General features: G+C 37.3%; 1 protein-coding gene and 1 long non-coding RNA gene across 9 annotated transcripts in view; one reads left to right on the plus strand and one right to left on the minus strand.

The window, feature by feature from the left end:
- The first annotated feature begins 766 nt into the window (after positions 1-766).
- LOC121322618 lies at positions 767-3,459 on the plus strand. Its single transcript, XR_005951061.1, has 2 exons — positions 767-834; positions 2,415-3,459. It is a non-coding gene; the product is annotated as an uncharacterized LOC121322618 (long non-coding RNA).
- A 5,825-nt stretch (positions 3,460-9,284) lies between these two features.
- Positions 9,285-24,362, minus strand: part of LOC121322937 (rho guanine nucleotide exchange factor 4-like) — a 157,717-nt gene continuing 142,639 nt past the window's right edge. For 6 of the 8 annotated variants that reach the window (XM_041263573.1, XM_041263570.1, XM_041263574.1 and 3 more), the window contains 10 exons: positions 21,435-21,614; positions 20,936-21,130; positions 20,653-20,832; positions 19,981-20,213; positions 18,636-18,765; positions 17,709-17,840; positions 17,001-17,244; positions 13,616-13,693; positions 10,969-11,204; positions 9,921-10,004 (listed from right to left, as the gene is read on the minus strand). In XM_041263573.1, the coding sequence (XP_041119507.1) occupies positions 10,975-11,204; positions 13,616-13,693; positions 17,001-17,244; positions 17,709-17,840; positions 18,636-18,765; positions 19,981-20,213; positions 20,653-20,832; positions 20,936-21,130; positions 21,435-21,614 (1,602 nt within the window). In that variant the 3' untranslated portion in view covers positions 9,921-10,004; positions 10,969-10,974. Of the gene's footprint in view, positions 10,005-10,968; positions 11,205-13,615; positions 13,694-17,000; positions 17,245-17,708; positions 17,841-18,635; positions 18,766-19,980; positions 20,214-20,652; positions 20,833-20,935; positions 21,131-21,434; positions 21,615-24,362 lie in introns of all 8 variants that reach the window. The other 2 variants (XM_041263571.1, XM_041263578.1) reach the window with 1 other exon arrangement.

The raw sequence follows: 24,362 nt of genomic DNA on the forward strand, positions 1-24,362 counted from the left end.
AAGCACTACTGTCCACGTTTTTCGTCGCTGTCACTGTTGCCAATAGGTAAACTGACTACATTTGACAAATCACAAATCAACCTGCTGTTATAACTGTGTCTGCCCTTCAATGTCTGCGAAGATGATTAGGGACTGCTGTAAGACAACTGTAAACGGTTTATAACATATGCATTTGCAGGTGTAGTTTACTGAACTGTTGCAGTATGATTTTCTTTAAAGACACTGGAACAAACTAAGAGGGGGAGGTTATTGCTTGAGATTTCCCCAAGTCAAGTAATATATGTAGGTCCTGAAAACCTTGGCACATGAAGACTGAGAAAAGCTTCTGAAACACAAGCCTCCTGGTTCTCCTTAACCCATTATTATATAAAATAAACTTTTATTTTTTTTTTATTTTTTGTCAGTTTCCCCCCCCCCCCCCCCCCCTCCCTGTTTTTTTATGATGTACGAAACACTATGCTTAAAGAGCAATTTTTTTGGTACTTTATTGTGTTTAGTTTAGGTCAGTGTTGTCTTCCAAATAAATAGGATTTAAAGCATAAATGATTTTGACTTTTGAAAAATAATTGTATTCCCCCCCCCCCCCCCCCCCCCCCGGCCCCCCCCCCCCCCCACCCCCCCCCCCCCGCCCCACCACCCACAAAAAATACTACATCTTTGTGATACGAATTTCTCGTAAAAAAACCTGAAATAACACAATCAAATCCAGCAACAAAAACCAGTCCCCCCCCCCACCCCCCCCCCCCCCCCCCACCCCCCACCACTCTTTTTATGATGTACGAAACACTATGCTTAAAGAGCAATTTTTTTGGTACTTTATTGTGTTTAGTTTAGGTCAGAAATTAAGAATAACAATAAGTCAACGTCCATGAAAAAAAAGACCAAAACAACTGTTTAGCATAAATCGTTGAACTACTCGTGTTATATAAAGCACGGAACTTTTAGTAAAGGTAAAAATTATAAACAAAATATCCTGACTTTTTATGTCTCTGTACGTGAAATCTGAAACTCGTTTAAGAGTATTTTGTATCATTTCCTTACCTCTTAAAGATGAAAAAGATTAGCCCCAGAGTTTACAACGGTGATGCCATTGGACCTGATGTAAACTGTTTAGTGTTTATACTGTCGATAATATTGACCAATACGGGAAGTTACAGACTTCTACTAAAGGTACTGAGACTGTTGACAATTTTGCCTATTTGTAACGTAACGTGCCACATTCTATGACCTTTACAACGTCACTATGCTTAATGGTCAATACTTGACGAATCACTTGTTTTGGTATTTTTTATTTACTAGCATGATTCTCTATCAACGACAACAAAAGGTATACAGTGAGCAAACACTAAATAATGTACTTACTCTGACGTCTTAGTCTCTTAAGTTCCCGACACATACTGCTAACGAAAGACAGTCAGCACGGTTTAAAGTGATGTCCCAACAGTTTGGGTAGCTTGTCAGAATTTTGGCGAAAAATAATTGGCACGACGTGGTTTTGCAGTCTTGGGATCGGGGCCAGAAACGCGTGACAAACAGTACGTTTTTTATACAGGTGAACTCACAGAATTTTTTTTGTTTTTGTATTTGTTGGTTTTTTATAGGGGAATTTATGAGAATGTATTTTAGAGCAAAAGACCCAAAATGCCAAACTGAGGAATTCGGTGAGGAAGCACTGAAGCGGGGGTACGAGGTTTGTCATTTCAATGATCCAATACGATTTTATGCAGAAGCACAGGTTTGGAACGTGTAACTCCACGTAAAAGACTTAAGTAACTCCTATGGATTGTTTACAGTAGACATGACTGAACATGGGGACTTTCCGATGACTCGATGTGACTAATGGAGAGGATTGATAAGTCCCGAGCACAAACACAATCCGAAAAAACCTAATACAATGTCCCAAGACATTTGACGTATCTATTCTACCCCTGAGCAGCTTATTTTGTGTCAGTCTCCCCCCCCCCCCCCCCCCTCCGTTTTTTTTCCACATGTTGTGATATTATTCTGTCGCAACAAACCATGAAATAAACAATATGAATCCAATAGGTGACAAAGGTTTATTTACATAATGTTCTTCAATGTCTGCGAAGATGATTAGGGACTGCTGTAAGACAACTGTAAACGGTTTATAACATATGCATTTGCAGGTGTAGTTTACTGAACTGTTGCAGTATGATTTTCTTTAAAGACACTGGAGCAAACTAAGAGGGGGAGGTTATTGCTTGAGATTTCCCCAAGTCAAGTAATATATGTAGGTCCTGAAAACCTTGGCACATGAAGACTGAGAAAAGCTTCTGAAACACAAGCCTCCTGGTTCTCCATAACCCATTATTATATAAAATAAACTTTTATTGATGTACGAAACACTATGCTTAAAGAGCAATTTTTTTGGTACTTTATTGTGTTTAGTTTAGGTCAGTGTTGTCTTCCAAATAAATAGGATTTAAAGCATAAATGATTTTGACTTTTGAAAAATAATTGTATTAAAACAACAGTTTTATTTTTCATTCTGAGCCAGTTCAATTATGTGTAAATTCATGTTGTTTCTCTTCTTTTTTATTGTTTAAATCTGTTGAGTGGATGAGCTCAGATTTAAATTCTAAAGGCACGTTTATTGTAACAAAGAAGTTATGTATTAATACTTAGATTTTCAATAAAGATTGACTTGTGTTGCTTATTTGAGTTATGTAGTTTTTTAAAAAATAATTTATTATTCGTCATGGAAATTAGTGTAACATTAAAACCCTTTGGTGTGAATTGGAGACAAGTTGCATGTAGAGAGTTACTATGAATGTCAGCAGAGCAACAGATATTCATTATACACAAACACTTGCAGTGTGTTTCATGCATGCACCAATTACACTACTGTGTTTGATCTAGCTACTTTGCAATGTGGACAATTCAAAGCTGTCATACTCACAATGTGGAATTACCATAGTAGGAAGTGTTTTGAATTTCCAGGGTTAACCGGCATCCTATAGGTAGTCAACAGAAATCGCTTCCCATCTTGGTCAACCAAACACACTGGATCGAAGGTGAAATAGGGAGAATAGCTCCTCTCTAGTATCACGCTACAGTGGTAACTGGAACTAAACCAAGGCTACTTGTCTAGCATTTAATCAATTTTAAAATACATTGGGATTCAGATTACAAATTAATTTATGAAGGTAAAACTACCTGCCCCAGAGCTCAGAGGTTCAGAAATGTTTACTGCATAGGGAAATGCTACTGGGTAGAATATAATTTACTAAACCAATAATTCTACCCAGAATTCTTTACCAATTGACCCGATTCCTGTCAACAACTCCAAATCAAACATTTGTGTTTAAGACAAATATCAGGGCTTTTCTTGGCAAGGGTTCTCTGCCCAAAATAAATGACTCCAAGGGTCAATTGCAGCATCCAGTGGTTTAGTTTACATCAAGTGGACTAACTTCTGGACTAGAAAATCTCAAAGAACTGAGCAAAATTAGTCTCAACATTGCAGTGGACTAATCCGAAGACGCAGTTAATTTGACCACGTCACTTCACTTCTTTTATAAAGTTTTAAACTAATATTACCTCTCAATGTAAGTGGAATCCACTGTTCTGCACGGCAAGCGGACAATCTACATAACCCACTGTGCTGTGCATACATGTTAATGGCTTATAGCCTGCTTGATCAAGGCTGCTTGCTAGTCTTAAATGTTCTTGGTATGTTTGTGTGGTTATTTTCAAATGCAAAAAAATCCCATTGGAAGTGCAAGGGAAATATCACAAAATCCATTGTATTAAAACAAGAAACCAACGTAACAGACCTGAATTGCTAACTCCATAACTAGGACCTTATTGCCCTGTCCCTTAATAGGCTACCAGAATTTACTGTTACTGAGATGAGTAACACAAACTGCATTTGTAATAACTGACTGTGGATGCAAGAACAGGGTGCAAAGAGCACAGTTCAATATTAACCCTCCTGTTATGTTCAGAATTTAGGTACGTCTGTTATGTTTTGGGTCATATTGACCCGATGCAATTTAAAACTAATTTAAACAGCCTTAAATTGGTTAAATGTTTTTATTTGCAAAGGTGTTACTCTTTTATGCTCTTTTAGTCCAGGAGCTGTGATAAAACTTGTTTAACTGCCAACCTGGAAGCTCCTCATTTTGGAATGTCTTTACCAGTGAGATGCTGTTGCAATACTGACTGAGGAAGTGTGTGTGTGTGTGTGTGTGTGTGCGCGGTTTGTTTTCTTGTTTAGAAATAACTCCAAACACGTGCAGCCATTTCCAGAGATAATACTACAAATATAATAACAAATTAAAAAAGTTTGTTTTATTCCTGCACACAAATCTACATAGATAAATGCAACTGGTCACAATGACCCAAAACATCTTATTTGTATACATGATCTTTTCTTAAAAAAAAAAAAATCTAAAAGGCTCTGTTTCTGTGTGTATAAGTTTATGACCCCAATTTAGGAAGTCATAAAATATACAGAAAAATAGCATTTAAGCTAATTGGAAACTAGAGTCTGGTCAAATAGACCTGAAACCTAATAGAAGGGTTAAGAAAAAAAGAAGAAAACAAAAAGGGCAGAATTTTGAAATAAGCAGGATTGATTGATTGGCTGACTTGATTAGAATAGGCCTAACAACCCCGCAATATAAATGGATTAATAATAATCTTGCTTTTGCTTATTTTGAATAAGTCAGTTGCAACACCAGTTCAGTTGGGTTTAAATGTTCAAGGATACTCAGTTCTTCAGGTTTGAACACAGTCCACAGCATGTTACATTCCAGTCCATGTAAAATTATGCCCTCCCTGATTTCACAGCTCCAAATTAATCCAGCCTTGCTTCCATAAGAAACTAGTTGCCATTATGAATAATCCAACAAGTAACTTGAGCTAGGAATTCTCATTTACTTCCCATGACAGAAGTTGTCATTTTAAGTCTAACAGTACAAAAAACAAAAAAATTACACAAACTACACTAACATCACAAGTGCCTAGCTCACGCTGAAATATAAAACAGGAGCAATGTAGGATCTTCTATGGTGCAACATTATAACACACCAGACTAGGGAGATGAAATCCATTGAAACAGTTTTATTTCCCATGGTTTGAGTGCATACAGTATGTAAACAACCATCACATACAAAGATATAATATACAAACACTGAAATTCTGTAGAATTATTGATTTTAAACAAACTACACTTACATATCACAAGTGCCTAGCTCACGCTGAAATATAAAACAGTGCAGGAAGCATTGTCACTGGCATTATCCCACAAAATTCGAGCTAAACTGTTTCAGAAAATATATATACAGAAATATTACATGTCTGGATCTTAGTTTTCTAAATCATTTATGCAAAATGCGTTAGTAACATTACTTGTTTCATGGTTTGAGTGACTAATTCCTGAATATGTTACATGAGAAAGTATAAGTTGGCAAATAAATTGCATTTTAGTGTTTTTACTTGTTTGTATGAGATATTAATTACCACCAAGTAACAAGTCTAGGTTATTTTAGAAAAACACTAGCCCTAGCATTTTCACACACATCTTGTGAATATTGTAAAATTACAGCAATGCTGTAGGCATGTAATTGTCTATAGACATGGTAATGGAACTGTAGGGCTGCAATGCTACATCTTCAGCATCTTTTTAAAAAAATAAATAAATAATTCAAGCCCGAAATAAGTTCAAATGCTTTAATGCGTAAGCTATGCAGATGCCCTGTTGAATTACTGCAGCATTCCAAAGTGTTTTATTACAATTTCTTGTCCACAAATAATAGCCATTGTCTTAGTCACGATATATTACTCTCTAAGGGGCTATTGACCACCAGATACAAAACTAGACTCAGTTACTAACCAGTTTGATGACAACATTTGTTTCAGGCAGCTTGGTATGTCACACAGTTTAATATTAGGGCATTATTAAATAACACATGGAAGATTCCATCAAAAGGATCTCCTCATCTCATGTTCAGTTATAAGATGAGAAATTACATATTTGTACAATTGGTTCCCTTTTGCATATATTCATAAAAACAAAAAGGGTACTGAACATTATATGCAGGAAACCAGTTACATGAAATGAATCCAGTTTCAGAATTTAGAACATGATATTTTTGAGAATAACCTGTGTGAACTTTAGTAAGGTCATATTACCAGCAGACGACAAAACTTTTAAAAATTATTGTCCATGTGATGTCGGCCAGTGAGTTATTTTTAGTGATATGGCCATTTTTCAGGGTTCCTGTTGCATAGAATTGACACCATTGTCCCAGCCTTGGTCATCTAACATGATCTTGCTTTACTGACCGGTACAGTAAGTGTATGTCTTATCAAAATGTGCCATTCTTCAGCAAAGTGTAAGATAATAGCATATACTGTAGGGTAATGGAATTAAACTGATTGATAATGGCAACAAAGGACAAATATTACAGAACCATTTTTTTTCTGAATTTGGAGTTGGCTTTAGAGGGGATTCTAGAATATTGTTAACCTCTTTTAAGATTAGTCTTATATTAATGTATTCCACCCCCAATCATATCTTGCTTCGTAATTACGTTTATACAGCACCATGTGTATAAACATCTGCATATACATCGTTACCTTCTTTGGCACCAAATACAGTATACCACCTGTTAGGTACAGTGTAGAAATCTTGTTGATTTTCTACAGGCTTGACAGATTACCCAATTTTTGCCCTAGTACTTGAGTTGAAGTTGTCCATTTCAAAGGTGTTGATTTTTAGATACTGTTCTACTGGCGTATACATGTGTAATTTTCAGTGGACCTGCCACATTATTTGAACTCTATTGCAGTTAAGCAAAAACTGACCCAGAGCCTGGTGATTCCTTGTGTTGATAGAGCGAATCTTACTGTTATTATAGCAATAAAACAATGGAATATCTGTCGATTACTCAGAACTGCAAACAATGGGTTTGGATCAAGAGTCAGTGTCAGTGTATGAGTGGAACAGCCCACATACACAACAGTTTGAACAAATTAGTTTTTTTTTTATCACCAGTACTGCTAGAAATCCATCATATTTTGGCACATGCACTGTAGCAATTTAGTATAAATCCTATTGTGATACACTCTGAACTCAAAATTAATGGAGTGGATGTTTTTCTTCCAGTAGAGCGCAGTACAGTACATTTAAAAGCTGGTAGATCTTGCTGTGAACAAAGGATTAAATCAGTGAGGATTTTGTATTTAGCTGGGATTACCCAGCTGTGCAAAAATCTTAAAATAAAAGCAGATTCTGGCTATTTTTAAGGCTTGCTGCAGTAACAAGATTTCAAACCCTTAAGGTGCATTACACACCAAAGGGGATTTATTATACAGTATATATGCTTCAGGTCATGAGTCTAGACTAGTGTAAATGCTGGAGCTTCTGTTCCATGCTGCCTAGAATGGCCTATTAACATTGTTTTTAAATGTGATGTCAAGTAAATCAATGTAGCTCCACAACTGCACTTACCACCTAGTCTCTGCTTTGACACACCAACCCAGTTTGCAGCTATATGTACAGAAAGCATCACATTTCATGATATTTACTGCTATGTGCTTCACAATCCCGAGCTGTAAGACTCCTGTAGGGAACAACAGGGCTGCTATTACAAAAGTTAACTTGCAATACGAAAATGTGAAATAAATAATCTCAACAATGCCATCTCAGCGTCTCTCCTCTATGTTGGGCCACAGGTTTGACAGTCCTCTAGCTTTATCTGTTCTAGATAGGGTGTACCTTTCAGAATTTTCTTTTTGAACGCACAGCATGTCTTTAATTAAATCTTCAATTGTAAAGAAACTCTCGCTGCAGACTAGAAACTTTTAAACTTTTCCACATCCACAACAAATATACCGGCCAAATGTAGCTTCAGTGTAAGTTGTAGGCCAATCAATTTCATATTCAATATTTCTTTTCCATATATAATGTCATGCTATAGACATACAGTATATACAAAAATACATATTGCAGTCATTTAAAAAGGTGACTATCACAGCTTTTCTGATTGGCTACTCACATTTATTAAAGATTAAAAGCTTTTACACACTGGACACGATGCGACAAGCAAATGTGTTGTACGACATGCCACACCACGACAAAAAAAGAAAACATGTATTTTTGATACGAGCCATTCACACTGCCTGAGATGCGATGGGTGACACTGAAGCGACACCAAAGCAATGCGAAAAAAAAAAAAGAAGTGGTGTCTATTTTTATGATTTTGTCACGCACCAGAAACTGACCAATGAGGAACAGCTTGCTTTCCTTTCTGTAAACAATGGCAGAAGAAAAGATAATTCTTGCTGTACAATAATGGACTCCCAAATTATAAAGAGACGGCAAATAGGGAGAACATCTGACAGTCCATTTTCAGGAAGCTGGATATAGCTGGTGTGCATGATTCATTTACCTTTACTGAAACAACTATTGTGAAGAGCTATAATGGATTCTACATTTTTATTAGCTGTATAACAGGACTATGATACGTGTGAATTATTTATTTATTTTCCAAGCTGATGATACAATGAGAGGAGCGAAAGTACCAGTTTATCGCCGGACAAATCGCATCGCGTACAGTGTGTGGAGACCTAAACCTTTTAACACATTTCAAGTTTAGGGAATCACAGGAAACGATTGCCCCTTGTGCAGACCAGCATGGAGGACAATCGGGCTGCTCTATGGTGTTGTATCTTCAGACTTCTCAAAGTGAAAATCGAACAAGACAACAATTCATATAAAATATGTTTTTGGGATCATGCTGAAGTTGTGTCTTGTTAATCAAAACTGAAAGAAGACATACTGTACAATGACACCCTCAGGCAGCCTTATAATCCTTTTGCCTCTGTTGAAAAATAACCCCCAAAAATGATCTTGAGAAGAGGTGGTCAGAGAAGCGCATGATCAGAAGAAGACATAGACTCCAAATATCTGTAGAGATGATGAGTGACCACTTGAGCTAGTTTGGCCTAGTTTAAACAAAGTGGCATGTTAATAAAACCAAACAGTTTCTATATTTTGTGTAATACAGTTTAGGCACATGCTTTTGTTAAACTGTAAAATAGATCATGCCCTAAATATACTCTTTTCTTTTAATTGGCAGATTCAATTTATAAATGTACAGTAGTTTAACATTGAAAGACCCATTTCATCAACTATATAGCAAAAAAACCCTTCTATATCTTTTGTGTGTGTGTGTGTGTGTGTGTGTGTGTGTGTGTGTGTGTGTGTATATATATGTATATATATATATATATATATATATATATATATACACACACACATATATATATAAAAGAAACACAATTATCTGAAATGTAATTATTCTCGCTGTTTTAGTTTTTTCTTCTTGTCTTCTATTTATTATGAAAGGGCCCATGATGTCAATCTGTAGAATTTTCTACAGACAATTCTGGAATGAACTGTTATAAATTCAGACATGTAAGAATGCCAAAGAAAATGTGTGACTGTGTTCTCTCCAAAGAAATTCAAAATAAAAAACAATATCTCAGCATTACACTGAGACGTTTTCTCTCCAGAGCTAATGTGCTATGCACAGCCAACAAGCTATCTGGCACTGCTAAAATTAGCATTCATTAAAAACAAACAAAACAAAAACAATGAAAACCAGTTCTTTCTTCAGTCAAGGTCTTTAAAATAAATAGAGCGCAGTAGTGGTAGAAGTAGCAACATTACCTCCTCCATTATGGGAATACTGTCTGGAAGCAAGTGCTCAGTCTGATTGTAACCAACCTATAAAGTGCTTTCTCGAGGATCAATACAAGAAAAGGGGGAGGGTAGGACTTCAATACAGGCACAGGCGTGGAACTCCCTCCCTTTCATTTCTTAAAGGGTGTCAGTCTCCCAATGTTCTGCCAGAAGTTTGAGGGCTTGCGTTTAGGCTCAGCCAGCATGAAGACCTGCTGCTGGGGGAGGGCGGCTGGCAAGGTCGTGTGCTTCTGGCGCAGAAGAAAGTCGTAGTAAGGCCTGGTGACAGCTGGAGCGCAGAAAAATAATGCAAACAGTGTGTTACAAGATTGCGTGCTGATACCTGTTCCCTTATAGTGCCAAATGCCATTTCTTGTCCTTACCCTTAATGTTTATGTCCAATACTGATGGCTTTATGTAATTTACCAGAAAAAATAAGCTCAAGGCATTGAGCACTTAGCTTTAAGGTTAAGGTGAGGTACATTTTGTTAAAAAGACATTACAGAAAAAATAAACCAATTTTAAAATGTATAACAATTTTCCATACACATCTTTGTTTGACTGGGCAGTAATCCAATGGCAATCAGTTTCATTACCTGCCTATACCTGTGAAGTTTTTCATAATTTCTAAAGGCTTTGACAGGCTGACACTAGTGTTAGCAGCCACTTAGACATTACACTTGTTAAAGCAAGACATGAGACAATAGCAAAAACCACAGTTCAAACGGGTATAAAACACAATGTCATTTCAATCCAAACTAATGTAACCCTAAAAGGGATCCAGAGTGAAGGCAGTTGTTTCTAAATCAAGTTGATGCAACCAATGCATGTGCCAGGGTTAAACCTCTCTGGCTAAATTTAATGTCTGTATTTATTTATTTTCATTTGGATATTTCTTCATTTGGCTATATAAAAACACCTACCTTTAAGTCGTTCTGCATTTACTGCAGTTTTTACTGTTGATAGCAGTTTTTGCCCTTTTAAAAGTTTGCCATTTTTCTTAGCATGCTTTACCATATACCTCAGGCCTATACAATTATTACCTGTGCTTTACTATGCATTCACTATTCTTTATTATACTTTGCTATGCTTTATCATGGGAAACTTTCATATGGACAATCAATAAACCAAAACATACTTTATAAAAATACACTGAGCTGGTAACCAATGGGACAAACATAGGTAATTACAAAGCTCTGACACGTATCGTTTGGTTAGGCCAGTATCTGGAATGTTCACACATGCAACTTTACCCGGCTCTAATGAAAGAGGTCTTTTCCTTGAGAGGACATCCAGGACATGGCCCTGCGCAGGGCCCCAGGGGTCACACAGACCCCCTTCTGCAGCAGCAGCCGTGTTTGGGTCATCCTGGGGGTCTTGGGAAGGGCAGCGGGGGAAGTAGGGGGCTTGGGCTGGGGGGACGCAGGCTCATGAATGCAGGAGGAGGACTGGGAGAGAGAGGAGCCACTGGCGAGCAAGTGCTGGATGTCTTTGTGTGTGGGGAGGAGGGGCAGATAGACCAACAGACAGACATATGTAGAAGAGGCACAGAAGGGAAAAAAGAGGGACAGAAAATATGTGCATAAATAGGAAAGTACTGAAATGGAGATGGTAGTTACGGCTCCCCATACAGTGTGACAGTTAGACATACTTATACCATACATATTTCAATTCTTAACTGTTTACTTTTCAATGACATCAATAACTATCATGTAATTATGAAAAAAATAACTCACAACAGTTCTTGATGTAATTGAGGGTGTCTCCCATTGCTAAAAAGACTGTAGCAGTAATGTATGTAATGACCAATGTGGCATACTGTAAAACGCTACCACCACTACCACTTTTTGTTTTCTTTCATCTTTAATTTTCGATGATGAGTCTTGGTTCTTGTGAAAGAGGCTGGCTGGCAGCAGTGGACAATGAGCAGGAGTAACACAAGCAGTGGCCATTGGAGTCTGTGCCTCAGGCATGCCCAGAGGACTGCCCATTTAATTAGAGAAATATTTCACTTGTAAGCAAAGATGGATTTGAAAACCTTTAGAGTGGAAATGTTAATGCATTACAGTTTTTTACAATTGCTTTGACACATTTTTTGAAACCCAGTTCCAAAGTGCAAAACTTCTAACACAAAAAGCCAAACAGCTGTAAAATTCTGACCTTAAGACACATTGTATCATGTTTACATACAAAATGCAAAACTCTTTATCCCCTACTCAAGTCTTTAAGCACTATTGTCCTTCCTAACAACCTATTTCAAATACTAATTGTTAATCTGGCAAAATATTTAACTATTTGAGTGTCTGACATTGCTCATTGATGCAAATTGCGTCGTCCATGTGAGAATGCAAGGAAGCTTAATTGATAATGATTATATCACTACTTAAAAAAACTTTGAGGAAACAGCAGCAGTTTGTGACAAAATGGAGCAATTGGATGAAGTTGCTGGATGTGGACGTGGTAAACAACGTGTGGTAGTCTCCACTGAAGTTAGAGCAACAGTGATTGACCACGTTATAAACAGAGGTTTGACAATGCAAGAAGCTGGTCGTGTTGTCCAACCAGATTTGAAGAGGTCTGCTGTCGGTTCAAATTTCAGAACATTTCGGACGGAGAATCGGTAAGTGTACAATATTGGAATTGTATGTATAGTATTACATAAACAATGTTTCCATTACTGCAGTGTTGAATTGAAATGTCTGTATTTCAGAACTGAAAGGAAAAACGCCAGTGGCGGACGTGGCTGTATTCTTACTGCAGAGCATGAGGTGGCCACAGTGGACATGGTGCTGCAAAAAATGACATTCGCCTAAAGGACTTCCAGCAAAACATCATTGCAGATGTTGACATGTTTGATGGGGTTGATGTCATAAGTTTAACCACAATTGGACACATATTGAAAAGGCACCATATAGCTATGAAACAGATTTATTTGGTGCCTTTTCAAAGAGATGAGGAGAGAGTGAAAGAACTGCGATGTGAATACATTCAGGTAAGTGTACAGTAATTGTGCTAGTACTACAGTGATGATATGAACAGTGAGATGCTTTGTGGCTGAGAATTGTGTGTCTTTGTGCATGCTATTTTGATATGTGGCCTGTGTTCTACAGGACAGTAGGAGGGCTGTCAGCATTGTTCTGTGAATTGTGAAATGACAGTAAATCACATGAATGAATCTTGTTTTTCAGAGAAGGATAGAGTTGGATGTGGGAGTTAACCAACCTCAGTTCCTCGATGTTGACGAAGCGGGCTTCAATCTGGCCAAACGTCGGCACCATGGTCGCAATGTTATTGGCCAGCATGTCAGTCCCTGGGGCAGCGGGGCGGGAATATAACAATGTGTGCGGCCATATCACAAAATGGAGTTGTGGCACAAAATCATGTCCTAGGGCCATAAAATTCAGCCCATCTGCTGAATATTTTGGATGTTCTACATAATCACCTTATACATCCAAGTGCTGGAGTTACATTTGTCGTAATCTGGGACAATGTCAATTTCCATCATGCACTGGTAGTATGAGCGTGGTCTGCAGCCCATCCAGACTTCAGCATGATGTTCCTGCCACTTTATGTTCATTTATATTGGTATTATTTTGTGCTCAATAATATTATTTGTTAAGGATTATTTTATTTTTTTATGCTGAAATGATTAAAATGAAAATTGTGAATTATCTGATGCTATGAATTGCTTTTGCATTATGTATTTATCACACCTGACTCAAAGACTTTCATTTTGCTCTGTTTACAGGATTTGGATACTGGAGTGAGTAGTTTGGGGTTTTGTGTTAACAGTTTTGCACTTTGAAACTGTTTCAAAAAATGTGTCAAAGCAATTGTAAAAAAAATGTAATGCTCCATTCATTCTCTCTTCAATATGCTTGTTTTTAACAGTACACCTACCTTTAGGTTTTCCTGCTGGGTGGGTCTTGAATGCATTCTGCATGGCCTGTTTCTTTTGGACCTCTGTTATAGCAAAACCTTTGAGCGAACAGCAAACAATGTGTCAAACCATTATGTGAAAGGCAGCCTAACTGAGACCAACATAAAGTGACAAGCTTTGTATTTGTATAAAACTTGTTACTTCCTTACACTTTGGGTGGATATTAAAGAGATACTATTGAAATTCATTTGCTGAACACTTCTTTGGGATTCCGGAACACAACCTGGAAAAAATGATTTTAACATCAGTGGCACCATATTTTCCCCAATTGGCACATTTTTGGCAAATTGCTGTTTCCATTGTAAATTAATTACATACCTACAGTGGAAAATCTGGCCCTTTATGATCACTTAAGGAGTGATCACTTAAGGCTAAGCTTATAACCACACAAAGTCATTACAGTAATTCAACACAAACTGTGGAGCAATACTTTAATTGTGTAGAAATACAACACGAAGCTCTTTCACTTTTCATTCAGTGGGATGCTCGTGTTAACGAGGCAAATGAAAAGTGAAAGAAACGATCAGGGTGAGATTTATACCTGCAGAGTTCTAATACTTGTATGGCTGTGGTGCTGTTTCATATGGTGTCTCGAGCTAGGAAAATAACACATTATAATCTTACATCAGCTGGTTTAGCTGCAATAGTAAATATCATGAGGGAATAGGTTACAACACCAATGCCTGGTGAGAGGTGGGATTGCTTGTTGTTATTTTATCAGTTAATAGCATCTGATGAATATTAAATACACTAGCTTTCACAACGACAAAGTGGAAACTGATGAGATCTGTGGTCACATTCAGTTGATCCCATAACAGGTGTCACCCACAACAGCAATCACCTTTGCTATACTGTACTTGTACAGTATACTATATGGACATTCTGTTCTAGACAAATCAATTTAATCTTCAGCAGCAATGCAATGGTATTGGACTAAGGGGTAATGGTAGCACAACAGCAGCTATAATCATATGAACAATTGGCAGAATGACACCATGGTTGTAATATTTTCATATTTTAACATTCCAGATGTATAGGATATGGATCAGTATACACTGGTACTGTGATACTAAGGGATTAAATCCATAAAGTTGTCCATGGAAAGGTTACACAGTGATACTATAATGATTCCCTAAAGTTTTTTTTGTTTATTTTGTTTTTTTCGTACAGCATTGAGATTCATATATGTCCACAGACATTTGATCCCTGCCAAACCAACACTTAAAGTGAACTGAAAGAATGAGGCCGTGGAAAACGCAGTTCTTCAAAAGCCAAGCCATTCTCTTTTCTAAATGAATAGCTGTCTGTGATGGTGCCGCATCTAGATCAATACAATAAAGACCACTGTGCACATAAAAATGCCAACTATGGAAGTGTAGGAATACATCTTTTCAATTGGACCAGTGCACTGACAGTGATCCCCTTTCAGACCGCAATGCAATTACTCACATATTGACGAGATTCTAGGAGCTGTATGGGCTGGCAATATAAATTTCAGCCTTTAGGTCCACTGCATATGTTTACTAGTAATTCACTGTAATTTTGAAGTTCACTATTCTTTCTCATGCTTTTACTATAATTGCATTAAAATGTGCTGTTTTGACAGAAACACATGTTTAGTAATTTTAAACATATTTGGTACTAGACTGGGTTACAGAAAGTTGACATGCCTTCTCTCAGGAAGTCTGTTACAGCTTCACTTCCTAGGTCATTTCATCTCAGCGTGTATCCGGGGTTAAAGCTTGCTAACCATGTCAGTCAATAGGGAATACTGCTGTTGTTTAAGGACACGAATGGAGGAGTTTGAGGGGTGGGGATCATTTAACTCTCACTGTGAGATGACCATGGAAGGCAAAACAGTTGTTAAAATTAAAATGGTTTCCAATCGCATGTGTTTCTTTCAAAACTGCACATTTGAGACCTACTGTATATAGCGAATGGAAGTGCACACTATAGCATACTTCAATCTGTGTACTAAATAAGTGTTTCGGTGTTGGGTGAGTAAAGTCATTATTTACTGTGATGCTCAGTCTTACTTCTGCATTTAATGTACATGCAATTGTATAACTCAATTTCCACATGTTGCCAAACACAAAATTTGCTGCTGGGCTTGGATGTGGAACCAAAGACAGTTGCTTAAGGTTAACTAAGTGTTGTCTCAGGAACTTTCTCCCAACTTTGGTGAGTGATGCTCCCACTTGCACGCTTTAAATCAACTCTCAAAACCCACTTGTTCTCTCTTACTGGCCATGTTCTTTAAGCCTGATATCTGTTATTAGCTGTTGTGTCTTTGCTTTTTTTTTTTTTTTTTTTTTTAAACTGTATCTTATACTCATGATTCTATATGACATATGCATCCACAATGTTGTAGAATTTTGAAATCCTTGCCTTGTATTTAATGTATTATTCTTTGTTTTTCACTGTATTTAATGTAGTATCCTTTTTTTTGTTACTGTACTTACATATTATGGATTGTTTTTTTATTGTATCTTGTAAAGAGCTTCGTGATGGTGGTCCACTATGAAAGGCGCTATATAAAATAAAGATTGATTGATTGGAGAACTACCTGAGTGTGTGTAGAACTGGCTCATGGGGAAAAAAGGTTCCTATATGAAGTTGTGCTGTAATAAAGGTCTACAGTATTTGTGAGACATATTTCTCACAAAGATATCTATATATTAGGTTGAGTAGTGCTGTATTATTTAATGCAGCAGTTTCAAATCAGTGGTATAGGGTTAACCTGGCATTTAAACAGAGAACTCCCACATGACCTCCCTGCACTTTTTAAATTCTTAGTCTAGATCATTTGTTTGTTTTGCCAGTTAATGTAGTACATATCCAGTACCATTTTCAGTTTACACAAAATCAGTTTCAAACCAATAAGGGCATAATACTTTGGATTTAAACGGACAGCTGCCAAATACTGTAAAGCCAAATAAACAAGAAATTGCATTTAAAATGTTAGTTGAGGCATACATAGTTTTATTTTGATAATAGATGCACAATGAAAAGCTGTCAAACGTAGCTGTCGAACAGTAGATTCTAAGGATGTCAGCTGCTTTATTCAATTGCTGCCCAAACTTAAACATACCCTTGCCAAAAACATGCTTTCTTATATTTTTAATAATAGGCTGCCTTAGTGACAAGCAGAATTCCAAGTGTATGGATGGTGCCAACCTTTTGGTCTATGTTAACAAACTGCTCTCAACAATGTCTGATAAAGTTCACAAAAGACTAAATTATAGATGAATGTAACCACAGACGTAGTCTCTTATTATGTCTCCAATTCAATACTTTTCCACACTGGCTATTAAAAGAGCTCTTGGTGAAGTGGTAAAAGCTCACCTGTCTCCCTGTCATGCTGCACTTGTCTCCTCTCATCATCGAAGGCGCGGAGCCAGCGTTGCTTGTGCTCCAGCTTCTTGGCACAGAACAGGTGGACCTCATCACAGTGCAGGCTGCGCAGCTTGAAGGCGTTCTTCACGCTCACGTTGAAGTCCTTGTCCTTCCCGTCATCCACATCCAGCACTTCCATGTCATCCATGTCTATTCGGCCCTTGTAGTAAAGCATGTCCCGGCGCAGCAGGTCCTGCAGAGCAGAGAGGGGTTAGGGCCACAGTGCCTTACTTCTAGTCTTCAATGTTTCTCGTCAGTTTATTTTACAGGGTTTTACCATACAAATATTACCTCAATAAGTAAAATAAATGAAAAAATGTTAAGTAATAAATAATCTTGCAAAGCTTGTCCCAGTGGCGGATTATAATTTTGAGTAGTGTTTACATTTCTTGCTTTGCACTGAACTCTTAAAGACGAAGAAAAGCAAAATGTGCTCATTAATTCAATATTTCAGACTCCAGGTCAAATCAGACTACTGAGATTTGGATCAAAGAAAGGAAACTAACAGGGAAAGAGTTTAGATAATCTTTTGTGTCTCTAGAAAATAATATAGAGAAGTTGCCGGTAAAACAAAAAGACATGATTCAAACTGATATAAATGCATCACCATTGTGGGCTTCTTATTTTGTCTCATCCCGCTCCCGTGTCCATCCTTACCTTCTTGCAGTAGACAAGCTGGTGGTCAAACAAGAAGAACATGCGCTGCTGGCTCTTGGCTTGAGGCTGGGAGATTTTGGCCATTTCTCCAGAGTAAATCAACTCTGAACTCCTGCTTAACAAGTCTTCGCCCTGGGTGGGGGAAATCATGAAATATCTAACAAGCCTAATTTTTTTTCAAAGACAGCAAATCAATGTGTGTAATTATCGTCTTGGGAAGTAATTAGCTGAGATGTCCATTGCAAATCTCAGAAGTTGCTGTTTCTGAAGTCGTTTGTCTCTGTGGTAATCTGAAATATGGAAGATCTGTATAGCTAATGCTGTTTGCGATGCGGTTGGATTTGCGGCAGGGAATTTAAGTATTTCCAGCTGCATCCCTGTCAGCTCGCCCACCGTGGATTTAATACTCACAAAAATGTCTTTGTTAGAGAGCTTTGTTCAGAGCAGCCATTTTGATGATGATTTGTGTGAGATATTTGGAAATATATTTTCTTTGACATAACGATAAGCTAACAATAAAATGACTCGATCGCCCTTTAGAGCAGCAGGATACAACTCCAGATATAGAGATGCAAGACAGCAGTATTTTTGTAGAACACATTAATACTGCAACCTGCCTGACTCAAATTGCTTGTATTTTAAGAAGCAATCTATAGAGGCTACATTGTTTTGTTCACTTGCCTTTCTATTTAATCTTCATTCTGTAACTTTAAATAAATTAACTTTTCTATTATACCATTTTTTCACAAAATGAATTGCATTTAAGATGGTTGAGAAGATTAAAATAGTACTTATTCCTAAGAATTGTGTATTAAGAAAACTTCTAGAGCAGTTGTACCAATCCAATACATGTACCGTATCTGACTTTGAGAGTGGCTGTGTGCCTGTTTGTATGTAATTGAGTTTTAGAACAGACTGTCCTATTACCTCCCAGTCCTCTATTGTACTCTGCCATTGGGCAATTTTATCAATGTTCTCCAGGCGCCGCTTTCTCTCGTTAATGAGCCTGGCCACATTCTTCATGGCGTTTAAGGCAGCCTCCACGTCTTTGTAATCCCTGCAGTAAAACAAAGGCAGACATTTGTGTCATCATCCTCCACTTTTGACTTGTATCACTTGTCTGGTTTGATTCTTGCTGTTGCACTAATCTAAACATTTGTCTATTATGCTGCTAGTCATTTCACTTGAGAGCACAATTCATTCCTCCAAAGGGCATTAGAGGTGAAAGACATGAGAGGCTAGCGAATTTAATGTAAATTGGTATTGGTATACAATATCTTAACTAAAGTATTCTTCATGTTTAGCTCTGAGAATCTAACCTTAAAGTACATCTGGTGGATATAAGAAAAGCAACGCTGGTATTTCTTATGGATTTATTTCTGTCAGTATATCGACTAGACAAAGAGGCCTTCAGAGGGGGCAGGTTATTAGTTACACATGGGTGTACCGGTTGTACCAAAAGGTTACACAGGAATCTGAGAGTTCTATTGAAGACAAAAGGGTGCTTTAAGTTTTACAGAGTCACCAGGATATGATGACTGAAAAAGAAAATACAAAGGGAATCTAAACAACAAAAAGAATACTTTTTTTTTTAAAATTGAATTAATTGGTTTAGCCATTTCATCAGCATCCCAAACATAATTATATTTCAAAGGTAGAGACACTATCAGGCATTTGTAAACTATGATTCCAGAAAAATAATTCTATTAAAGTGTATGTGTGCAAGTATGAGTCATAATGTCCTTGTCAACAGATTATCTGCAAAACCAATTCTGCTTTGCTATTATAAACTTTTAATAATGAACCACTGTATTATTATTATTATTATTATTATTATTATTATTATTATAGTAGTAGTAGTAGTAGTAATAGTAGTAGTAGTAGTATTTGTAGTTTATGTTTACATCTGTATAACTCCTTCAGTTACAATTTTGTAATAATTATTAGAAAAAAAAATTAAAACAGTTTGTGTGAACTCTATAGAGTTTGACAAGTTTCCCTGCCATAACTTTGAAAACTACCTATATGCATTACAAAATACTGTAGATACATAGATAGAAAACTTAACATGGTAGAATTATGCACACAGTGACTGAAGGGGATATACTACAATGCAACCCCTGTAATAAGACTGCACAGACCAAATATGGTTGATAACATCTTCATCGACTTTGGCACAGAACACATGTACAATCCAACTGGCAAAATCAGAAAATCAAAATGCTCTTCAATAGTGAGACTCAAAGCAGTGCGCTGTGGCTCTGCTCCTCACCTGTGTTGGGGGTTGGTGTATTTGAGCAGCTCAGCCAGCTGCAGTGGGTACTTGCAGATCTTCTGCACTGGTGTGAGCAGAAAGCCATCCAGAGAGATATCAATCATTTTCTGAAGCAGCCGACACGCCTCGAAGAAGAACACATACTTGTTGACCTTCATGAGCTTGGAGAGCTCCACACAGGCATTGGGGTGGTTGTTACAGTATTCCGAGTAGATCTGGAAATCTGTTTGCTGTGACGGAGGAGAGGAAAGGATAGATCTCTGCTTATGGCTGACAGGGTACACATGTATATTAAATACATAGTTGGGTTAAATAATTCTAGTTATGGTTTCAGAACTGTATGTAGATTAAAAATGCTTTTTTTTTTTTATCCAAAAGTGACAGGTCACTAGATGGAACTAGATTAGATGATCAACCTATGTAGCATATATATATGATAGGCAACTAGAACTGAAGAGTAGTTCCTGAACTCAAGTGAAAGCCCCTAAACACTAACTTATCACAAACAAAAGTACTTGAGTAATTGCAATAAGAAATTCCCACAATGATTACAAACAACATAAATAGGCTAGGAGTCTGTAAAAATAAATAAATAAACACATAAATTAAATTGGGAGCTCTTTAAATTATATGTAATTGTTCAGTTAAGCAGCCTTTGCAGACACTTACATGCTCTAAGAAGCAGGATCCAATTTCGCTCAAGTGTGGGTTCTCTTTGTTAAACCTCTTCTCCAGGCCTTTCAGGAATTTCTTTTGAGTCCTGTAGATTTCATCGATGTTCCCGAAGATGGTATGCAGCTGCTCATCTGTGAACATGTCTGTTCTTTTCCGACACTGTTTGATGTAACCCTGAGGAAGAAGTGAGGCGACACTAAGATATGGATTTCCGGTGAGATCAGGAATGTCGAGAGGCCATGCTGTAAGGGAGAATGGAGAATTCCAGGGTGCTCACCTCACAAATGTCCTTCAGGTGTTTCATGTAGTCCTTCTCTGTGCTCATGATCTCATTGATGACGTTGGTCCTCATCTGGTCCTTGCTGGGAAACCCAGGTCCATGTCGGCGCACTGAGCTGCTGGAATCTTCCGCCTTGCCATCCTCCAGTTTGGCTAAATATTCCTCCATAGGTTCATCCTGGTTAACTCGCAGCTGCACAAAAAATTGCATAGATCTTATAAAAACTATAGCTAATGGTATATTTCAATTTATACACAAGTGTCTTGCATCACATTACTTTTTCATATTCAACGCTGATGAGCAGACTAATTCGTCCATCCTCATTCATGGAATAACCATGATACGAATTTCCTCTGTAACTCTAAACCTGATCAAAGGATCTTGATAATACGTCAAAATATCATGACATTATATGATCAGTTTGGGATGAGCTGCCAAGTAACATTCATAATGTCAAGTTCCTGTATATGTAGATCATGCTAAAGATAGTCGTTACCCGAACGAAACTGGCTGGGAACCAGCCCTCGCTGTCCAGGATCCTTCCCCACCACCACTCCTTGTTGGTAGCATCCACTACTTCAATAACGTCCCCTGCCTTAAACCCCAGCTCCTGGTCATCCATGGTGACGTGGTCCCACAGGGCCTCTGCATACACTGTGCTGCCATCACTGATCAACTGGAAAGACACATCAACATCAGCTATGTATGAGTACACTGACTATTTCCTCTCCAAAAGTTAATTTTAGCAAAATCTGCATAGCCTGACAGTATATTTGTAATAAACAGCAGAATGAATTGTGAATACAGATGTACACTGACCAAGAAATAAATAAATATAGAATGGACTTAAAAGCCACAATGTCTAGCACTCAGAACATTGTCCGAGTGGTCACAGGTGTGTTTTGTCCAGCACTGAAGGCTACCTTGCAGAAATTTGTAGGCTCAAGAATAGAGATTTTTTGTTTCTTATTTATTTTACTTTTACTCTTCAATGCTTCAAAAACTTTTACTCTTGCCTACTTTGCTGGATCCATTTTGCCCTCTATCTTCACATGCTTTCCAGGCCCTGACGCAGAGAAGCATCCCCATAGCATGATGCTGCCACCACTATGTTTCACGGTAGGGATAGTTCTCAGGATGATGTGCAGTGTTAGGCTTGCGCCAAACATTGCGCTTAGCGTTGAGGCCAAAAAGCTCTATTTTAGTCTCATCAGACCATAGAATCTTCTTCCACTTGGTCTCAGAGTCTCCCACATGCCTTCTGAATACTTATGCAATCAATTATTTCTGTTTTATATTCATAATTAATTTAGAACAATTTGTAGATTTTATTTTTCACTTTGACATTATGGAATTTTTTGTGTTGATCAGTGGCAAAAACTATTAATTAAATCAATTTTTATTCCATGTTGTAACACAAAATGTGGAAAAGCCCAAGGGGGGTGAATACTTTTGAGAGCCACTGTATGTCTCAGAAATGGAGCGCTGTTAACATAATTGAAATAAGAGCCATAGTAGAGCTATAAATCATTTGTTGATACTGGAAGGTCATGTTCTTAGAAATGACCCCACTCCCCCCAAAACAGTAATAATAAATGGCTCAAGATAAATCTAAAAAGCTTTGTGAAAAGGGCCCTACATCACATGAAAAACATTTTTAAAACATTTAATTCACCTACTTAGACATTATTTAATGACCATTGGTACTACTTAACCACTGACAATAATGAATGTGCTACTTCAGACTGACAGACAGCCTCAAGTACTACAGGGATGGATTCAGTCAGGTCCTACTAATGCATTGTACAGTTTTAACATTACTTCCCTTGATTTAAATTCAACACTTTTCACAATTTACCCGAGCATCTTGTTGGCCTTTTTTTATAGCATCCTCACATTGTCTAGATGAAGACATGTCTGAGTCAACAAAAACTCCTAGGTCTTTTTCATGATTCCTTCTTCAATTTCAGTATCTCCCATATGATATTTATAATGCACATTTATTTCCTGCATGCAGTACCTTACACTTTTCTCTATTAAATGTCATTTGCCATGTGTCTGCCCAGTTCTGAATCTTGTCTAGATCATTTTGAATGACCTTTGCTGCTGCAACAGTGTTTGCCACTCCTCCTATTTTTGTGTCGTCTGCAAATTTAACAAGGAGGGTGATTTACAACCAAGAATCATTCTATTTCTGTCACAGTAATGCACAGAGCGCTCTTTAAACTATAAAATCAATTAAATGTATCAAAACGCATTCACCTCTGAGAACTAATCAGGGTGACTCTTCCCTTTAAATGTATTGTTTTCTCAAAAATGCCAAGTATAAGCACATTTTATAGAACGTTACAGCTTTATAAGGTATATTAGTACTATCCTAAAATATCTGTCCAAAAAAAAACTAGTGTGTTTGTTTGCCCTTGACCTCACTCTTCCTCACCCTGTGTGTTTTCCTGGTGTATTGCCTGAAGTCCCAAAGCAAAAGTTTGTTATCCTTGTCTTTAACATTACATTTTTTGTATTAATATGAATGTTTTGATTCATACTAAAAAGCAGCCCCTATTACATTCCATTTATCTCCAGTACATTATTACAGTGAAGTCTTTGAATACACTGTACACTTTTTCCCCAAAACAGAGCAACCTGGACCATTGGTAAGCTTGGTACCACATTGTATCTAGTGAGTATTTAGTGAGATTCAAAACTTGAATAAAAAATATGAATGTAATTGAGCCCATTGTTCTTGCTTATAAAACCAATTTTCTAGACAATTCTATAGCCTTTTCAAATAAAGTACTAGATTGTATTATTGGTATTTGTTAAAATCTGTCAGCTAAATTCTCAGCCGCAGCCCCAAAACTGTACATCTTGAAGCTGCTTTACAACTACTGGCATATTGTGCTATACTAATGAAAGATGTTGTATTTAAAACACAAGTAAATAAATAAATCGAATTCTCAGTTTAATTAATAATGTTGTGTCTGTTTGCTCTTGTTAGATCAGCTACCAGCTCATTACAAGCTTCTTTGAGGGCTGAAACGCTATAAAAGTGGCTCCCTTTGCAAAAAATGTGGAGTCCCCTCAACCTGCTACAAAGGTAGTCATAGATTTCATAAACTATAGACAAACACATTACAATATATAGAGAGTGGCCAGGTTAAGACTCAACTCCTTTCCTTTAGGCCTCCAATGGACTCCAATGTAAAGTCTGTTGCTAAGTTACACACTCACAAGCCTGTCCTTAACAACAGCACTGCAATTCTGATCCTCATAAACTTCTGGTCATTCACAAATGGACAACCCACTAATTATTCATGTTTCCTAAGTTAATTAGACCTCCTTTGTAGTCTCAATGCATGCACATTCAGAGGGTCTTCATAAACATATACAATAATAATAATAATAATAATAATAATAATAATAA

This window comes from Polyodon spathula, chromosome 11, assembly GCF_017654505.1.
Source record: "Polyodon spathula isolate WHYD16114869_AA chromosome 11, ASM1765450v1, whole genome shotgun sequence".
Lineage (NCBI taxonomy): Eukaryota > Metazoa > Chordata > Actinopteri > Acipenseriformes > Polyodontidae > Polyodon > Polyodon spathula.